Here is a 7,422-nt window from a genome sequence, read left to right as displayed (position 1 = left end):
ATACAGCTATGCAAGTGTCCAATTGATTTGTTCATGACTTCATGTGATGACATGTGGAAAGAAACTGTTAAGGTGTCTAGTTGTTTTGGCCTTCAATGACCTAAGGCGCCTGCCAGAGGGGAGGAGTTTGAATAATGTGGTATCCAGGGTGCGAGGGGTCGGCATTAATCTTCCCTGTACGGTGGGCAGGTCAGCTTCTATGATCCATCCTATGACTGGTGAAGTGCATCCCCTGTTGGGCTTTTGTTTGTTTGTTTGTTTTCATTTAAATACAATGGAGTTCATGTTGGCTGCCCATTTTCGGGTCCTGGTTACTGGTCCCCATCATTGTTTTGTCCAGTATTGGAAGAGGGGGCAATGGTGGCTGAGCTCCTCATGAAGGCCACCATCATCTCCACTGTTATGAATGTGTTACGCTCCAAGTTGTTGTGGCCACAACATCGGACCAGCTGTCCAACTTCCCGTCTGTAAGCAGTCTTGTCACCATCTTGGACGAGACCAATGACTGTTGTATCGTCTGTGAACTTCAGGAGTAGATAGTATATGAAAATGTCCATTATTCTCTCTGAGAGCTAACGTGTATCTGGAGGAGGCTTGTCTGTGGTTACACATTCAGTGATCTGGTCAGAGCTTTTTCCCAATAGATGATCAATTCAATAATGCTGCAATTCAAAGTTGATACATCCAAATGCATTTCTACCTTCCTCCTCAAATGATTTGAATTATCATTATAAGGGATAACTGTATGTCAAGATAATATACTAAATCAAATAATGTCCATCAGCTACAGAGCCAGTTGATTGTGTCTGTTTCACTGAGATGATAGGTGAGTCCAATAACAGAATTTTGGCCATGACTACAATCAATGTAATTTAGAGTTATATGTGTGTCTTTGCATCAGTTTGTCTTCTACCACACCTCCTCTCCACATTGAGCACTCCTGACCAAATAAGTGCTAGCCTTGTGTCCATGCCATTGTTGGCACCAGTTCAGGGCTACTGATAGCAACAGCCGGCTAGACGAGTTTGACGAGTCAAGCCCCTCATGGACACACACGCACACGCACACGCACACGCACACGCACACACACACACACACACACACACTTATGCTGTCATCATTTTTAGTTGCTCATGCAGTCTCTGGGCAGACATAAACAACCTTTTGATTGCATGTTTCTTGGTTTCTGTATAACTTAAACATTTAAATATCTGACATTGTTTTATTTATATGATATACCATACTACATACAGTAATAGGCTAATCATTTTCCATGATTTAGTTTGAACTTATTTCTGTTTATTTTATAGTTGTTCTATTTGACCTAGTTGAATCAGACTATTGACAGCCATTTCAATTTGACAAGATGGTTTTAACAGTATTTACACAATTTAAAACAACTAAACACATTCTACATTACTTCCCCTCGTAAAAATCAAGTTCATATAAAGTGCAGGATACCGTTAGTGTTGTAGCTTGGCATATCTTGATTCACATGATCACACGTGACCAGGCAAAAGATTGTGTGTGTTTTGAATGCCCGGGGTCAGTAGAGTTGTGTGACGTCAAAGTGGGGTCACGAGCCAAACGTTTGGGAAACACTGCCTAAGGAGCCGTTGAGGGAGAGCAGGGAGTCTCTGTGAAAGATCTCAGCAGAATATCTTTACAACATAAAATGTCCCTCATCTGTATCTGGATAGAGCAATATTCCATACTTTATGTGTAATTCCCAAACTTTATTCCCCACAATATAAAGCTTACCTTATAATCTCCAAAGGCTTCTCTTATCCGATACACTCTGTGATTCTTATGCAGGCCTGACTTGCGGCACAGAGAGCACACGGGCTCCAAATCCACCACGCAGAGCAGAGACAGTTTCTCTCCGTGGTCTTCACATGTTCTCTGTGGAAGTCCATGGTTCGCTTTGAAGCAGAGAGGACACTCTTTCCTGCAATGCTGTACCCAGACGCCCTCAGGCCTGTGGCTGCAGAAGCTGCATCCACAGCAGATGCAGCTGAGCACCACTGGAGCCAGGAAGATCTCCCCACACACCGCACAGGAGGACTCGTCCACACCCTTACATGATGAGCCGTCCTCCACATCGGCCTCCATCTGTGAAAGCTAATGCAAGACTGGAGGTTCTCTGCCAGGCAGCATGTTCCCTATGTGTGTACACTATGTTCAGTATCATGGGTGTTCAACTACTTATAGTCATGCAATGGGGTCAGGGGGTCTGTAAGGCATAACTCAGCCCAGCTCCTCTGGTGGCATCTTAAATCAACCTGCACATGAAAGCACACTGGCACAGCTTTTAAGTTCAAAGGATGCAATAATAAAAGAAAATGGTGAGGGCACAGAAATGCTCAGAAATCCATAGCTTCTCTTCAGTGGAGTATGGTGGAAAAAGAATGAGTATTTGGTTGAGCTACAATAATATTACAATTCATTGCGACTTGTAATATTATAAAATTATTCATATGTTGAAGATCGAGTTAAAATTCAGTTCCCTACAGTAGTATAATACCTTAAATACAAAATAAACACTGCTTAAACACTTTTACTATTGTAAATGACCTGTATATATATATATATATATATATATACATACATATATCTATATTTTTTCTATTCAGTAAAAATATGTCATATTCTTGATAAACCTTTACCAGCACTGTAGACAATGCTATGCTACTGTTCATTCAGTGAGGTGAACTGTCTGTACTTCAACCTCATGGTCATTGTATAAATGTAAAGCCAAAGTAGAAATAGAAAGTAGTATATATATATATATATTATATATATATAATATGACAAAGAGTGCATTAACACAATGTAATTTGGAGCTCAGTGTATAATTAGCCTAATCTGAGAGATTAGTCAAGAGTAAAACCTTGACTAGATGATTTTAAAAGGCTGTAGGCGATGTAGTGTATAACATCATGTGACAGGGAAACACTTGCCATTGGTTGCTCCCCCCGCACTCTTCTCCAACATTTCTATGAGCACATAATATATCGTTATATAATATATAGTTATAATATATCATATTATGAACACTGGAACAATAGGCTTAATCACATGGTCCACTTTATTGATTTTTTTACACAGGAATGACAAAAGTGCTAGTCTTCAAAATGCAAGACAAACATAAAGAAGAAAGAGGGGAATACATATATATTAGTTGAGAAATTACCTAAGAAATAAGAAATGTAATCACAAGCTGGAGGTGGATGAGGTGGAGTTTCTGACCAACAAGGCTTTAAATAAAAACAGCAAAGAAGAATGAGAAGAGGTGTAACAACCCAGAATACAGTAGGTGTAACAATCCAGAATATACCCAGAAATGTATGCCAAGAGTTCGGCCATCTACAGTATGCCTTCCAGAGTTTACAATATCACTTAAGCTACTTAAATACTCCACATGTGACATATTTCTTTTGTAGCTGAAACCAGATTAAGACAACTCAATGTAAATGCTCTTCTTATCAAGTACACCGTTACAAAATACTTCACATGGAAATTAAATGGCAACAGTGACAGACTTGTTTGACTTGAAGCGGTGTGAAGATTTAATTTAGTGAAAAACATCTAAGGTAGTGACCGGCCATAATAGAGAGGCAAAGTGACTGCCTACTTCCTGCTTCAGCACTGTACCAGAGATTTTCATCCGCCATTTATTTTCCCATAGACATTTAGTAAAATGCGTATACAAATAGTTTTACTTGTTCAAACCAAACGGTTCAGATATATTTAGAAACAGGAGAGACCACATAACATTTCACTCGGACCAAAACTTAAAAGAAGTGCGAATTTAAAGAACATATTTTTTTTCCTAATGTAGTTTTTTTTAAGTTTTGGTCCGAGTGAAATGTTCTATGGTCTCTCCCGATTCTAAATATAGCTGAACTGTTTGGCTTGACGAAGTAAAACTATTTTTTATAAACATTTTATGAAATGTGTATGGGAAAATAAATGGCGGAAGAAAATCTCTGGTACAGTGCTGAAGCAGGAAGTAGAAGGTCACTTTGCCACTCTATGGAAATTTAGGCTGTGGCAATACATATTGTCATCACCACCACCATCAATAATGTATAAACTTTTATGTGTATCCTCATTTGTCTGTAATAGTCTACGGTGTATTAAAGTACGTTTTACAGTTCCTTTCAAAGTATTATTTGTATATTTCCATCACATGATAACACTCCTTAATATCAGTCAGTAAATTCACAAAAGATATCACTTGTTTTTTTCACTATAACCAGTGCTTCTCTTCTTCCAGTGAGAACATACTAATTTAATACTTTTTGGCTTCAATAGCATCTTGAAAATCTTTTCCTCTACTAAAACCTTTCTCACAATTTATTTCTTCTGCATACACTGTATATACAGTACTGTGCAAAGGTATTTTAGGCACCCAAGAGTTTTTATATAAATTGTGTCTTAGATGTTTATTATTTTTTTCTGCATTAGTGTCAGTAGACTGCTCTTTATAATAAATGTTTTGATATTTAGAAACAAAATATTTTCTAAAGCATCTTCTCTTTACTTTTTTTCTTTCAGGTGTATAAGACTTGTGCACAGTACTCTATGTATATGTATATACTCTATGTCTATAGTATATCATTTATCATCATTAACCTTCCATCTTTCATGCTCATCCCCCTTTCCCCAAGGGTCAAGAGGTCACTATGGCATCACATCAGCTTCCTGTCTGGGTGGTCAGTGGCGCGTCCGGCCCGCTGGTGTCGGACTTCCAGGTGCTTGCTCTGGACACGGTCGAAGTGCTGGAGCAGTTCACTGTAGTCCATTTGGGCGTTTGAGGCACGTCTGGAGGCGGTCTGCTGTTTAGACTCCATGTACTTGGATTCGTCCACAGTCCTCATGAGCTCTGGGTTGGGGACGCAGCGCAGGCGGTGGGAGAGGAGCTGGAAGGCCTGGCTCTGTGGCAGCAGCATCAGCAAGCCGTACAGTGCCTTGATCAGGTAGGGGTTGTTCTCCACGTCCAGGAGCTGCAGTCGCAGGTAGGTGAAGATGGGGCTCTCTATGAGCTGCACCAGCTTGTCTACCTCCATCAGGAAGTCCACAGTCACCTCCAGATCTCCAAACTTCTGGATGAGCTCGTAGGCGTGTCTGTAGTTCTGGGTGAGGAAACAGAGCGACACGGTGGCCACTGGGTTGTGGCACCAGGAACGATACAGGCAGCAAAACAACGTGCAGCTCTCCTGTGTGTGCAGGTCTTTCAGCTGGTTGCGCAGCTGAAAGAGCTCGGCAGAGGTGAGCAGGATGGTGTTGAGCGTCTGGACCATGGTGGAGGCAAACTTCAGGTCCTCCTCCTTCAGCAAGATGTCAGCCATGGAGTGGAAGATGTTCTCCGCATGAAGCAGCAGACACAGCTGCCGGATGATGAACGCCCCTCTATTCTCCAGAAGCTTCCTCTCCAGACTGAAGCGCTTCAGCAGGTTGATCATGAACTTGTAGAAGTAGGAGTTCATGCTGGGAGTGGAGGGAGACGACTCCGCCGCCTTGGAGCCCGCGCTGCTGGGCTGCTGAGCCGGCTTGGTCCCCTCCGGGACCTTGAGCACCAGCTTGTTGTCGGTGTTGTCGCAGGAGCCTGCGAGGTCTGTTTGGCCAGCAGGGGACGACGCAATCTCAGCCAGCACTTCCAGATCTTTCAGTATGACCTCGTCAGACTCATCGGACAGCGTCTTCAGCAGCATGGGAAACAGGCTATCGGTGTGACGGAACATCTTGCGTGGCGTCTTGATGTAGAGGTGGTAGAGCCATTTGAGCACAGCGATGCGGGTCATCATGCCAGTGGAGGAGTCGTGGAGGTGGCGGTCCAGCACCTGAACAATGCCATCCAGGTCCAGAGTTACCTGGGGCCTGTCAGCAGTCGCTGGGGTAAAGAAGCTGATATTGCTGAAACCAACAGATTCTTGTGATGCGTTCAGCATGTCGTTGCTGTCCACCTCCGTCTTGGGCAGGCTGTCTTTCCTGGACGGTGACCCTGTGCCGCCTCCTTTCTCCTCCTCCTCCTCCACCTCATCGTCCTCGGGGGTAACCAGCTTCATCAGACTGTGGTTACAGGCACTGGCTGCTTCTTTGGTGATCTTCTTCCGGTCATCGTAGGAGAGGCAAGGCAGCACTGCGGTGAGGATGCCAGAGGAGTAGGGCAGCACCACCCTGCCTGCCAGCTGGATAAACTCTCTCATCCAGGTCATGGCGGTCAGCTGGATCAGGTCATTTGTGAGCTTGGTCTCATCTGCGACCTGGCAGTGGATGACCAGGACGTTGGCCATCTCGGCAAACTTCACGCTGGAGGGCGTCTTCTTGATCTCCTTCAGGAACTCCCCCAGGACCACCTCGCATGTCCTGCGGATCTCTTTGCTGTTGTCTCCCAGGATCTGGAAGAGTCCGTCCAGGATCTCGGGGAGGTAGTCGAGCAGATTGATGTCTGGAACCGACTCCAGAACCAGGATCCAGGAAATGATGAACTGTCGAGCATACTGATTGTTGGAGTAGATTCTCTCTCTCAGCAGGGGGACAAACGCCACCAGGTCAAACTTGTTACTCTCAGTCACTATATCCTTCAGCAGCCGGTCCAGGAGCTCGGATCCGCTTTTCACATTGGGGTCCGGATCTGCCGCCAGCTTGCTGAGACCATCAAAGAGCAGGTTGAAGTGGGGCAGCACAGCTCCCCGAGCCACCTTGACTATGTTGTACAGGGCCTCGCAGGCGTAGTAGCGCAGCCTGCTGTCAGAGTCATTGAAACACGTGAGCACAGGCTCGATCAGCTCCTTCAGATACAGACCCGAGTCCTTACCGAGGGCAATAGAGCAAGCTGCCAGTCCGATGAGACCCCCTTTGCGGCTGTGGGGGTGCTGCGACAGCGCGAACTCCGAAGCCAGGATCTGGATCACATGCCTAATCTGAGTGGAGTTGTTCTGGGCCACAAACTCCCGCACCAGTTTCTCAATTTCTAGGGCAGCGACTTTCCTCTTCTCGTACAGTTTATCATTCAGCGCCCTGACGATGTTGGGCGTCAAAGGCGAGAAGTCCTTCTCCGTGTTCATATTCCGTGTTGTGGGCGAACCGGAGTCCGTCTATTGTAATCTACGTCGATATGGCGGAGAAGACGCTGCAACATTTACCGTTTATTTAGGAGAAGATCTCGGCTTCATGAGCGAAAGCAGAAATGCCCTTTTTTTTTATAATACAACGCAGCTGACCGGTTACGTCCACGGAAGATACGTCACGATTGTGTTACATTTATTTGGGTCCCCCCTCTGCTCGAAGAAAAATGCAAATTTATTTTTTCCTAGGATAGGTCCGGGATGACCCGCCATACTCTGGCTCTGATTGGTTTGGGTTTAGGCACGAGGAGTGCTGACTGGTTAGATTTAGGCATTGGGAGTGACCATT

General features: G+C 44.5%; 1 protein-coding gene across 1 annotated transcript; it reads right to left on the bottom strand.

Moving 5' to 3' along the window:
* Window positions 1–3,087: 3,087 nt before the first annotated feature.
* vac14 (vac14 homolog) lies at window positions 3,088–7,169 on the bottom strand. The gene has a single exon (XM_083649819.1). The coding sequence runs from the start codon at window positions 7,071–7,073 to the stop codon at window positions 4,695–4,697; it is 2,379 nt and encodes a 792-aa protein (XP_083505945.1). The 5' UTR covers window positions 7,074–7,169; the 3' UTR covers window positions 3,088–4,694.
* Window positions 7,170–7,422: the final 253 nt, after the last annotated feature.

The sequence above is a fragment of the Poromitra crassiceps genome (assembly GCF_964638095.1).
Source record: "Poromitra crassiceps genome assembly, chromosome: 13".
In the NCBI taxonomy this organism is placed as follows: domain Eukaryota; kingdom Metazoa; phylum Chordata; class Actinopteri; order Beryciformes; family Melamphaidae; genus Poromitra; species Poromitra crassiceps.
This window is presented reverse-complemented; position numbering and strand designations above follow the sequence as displayed.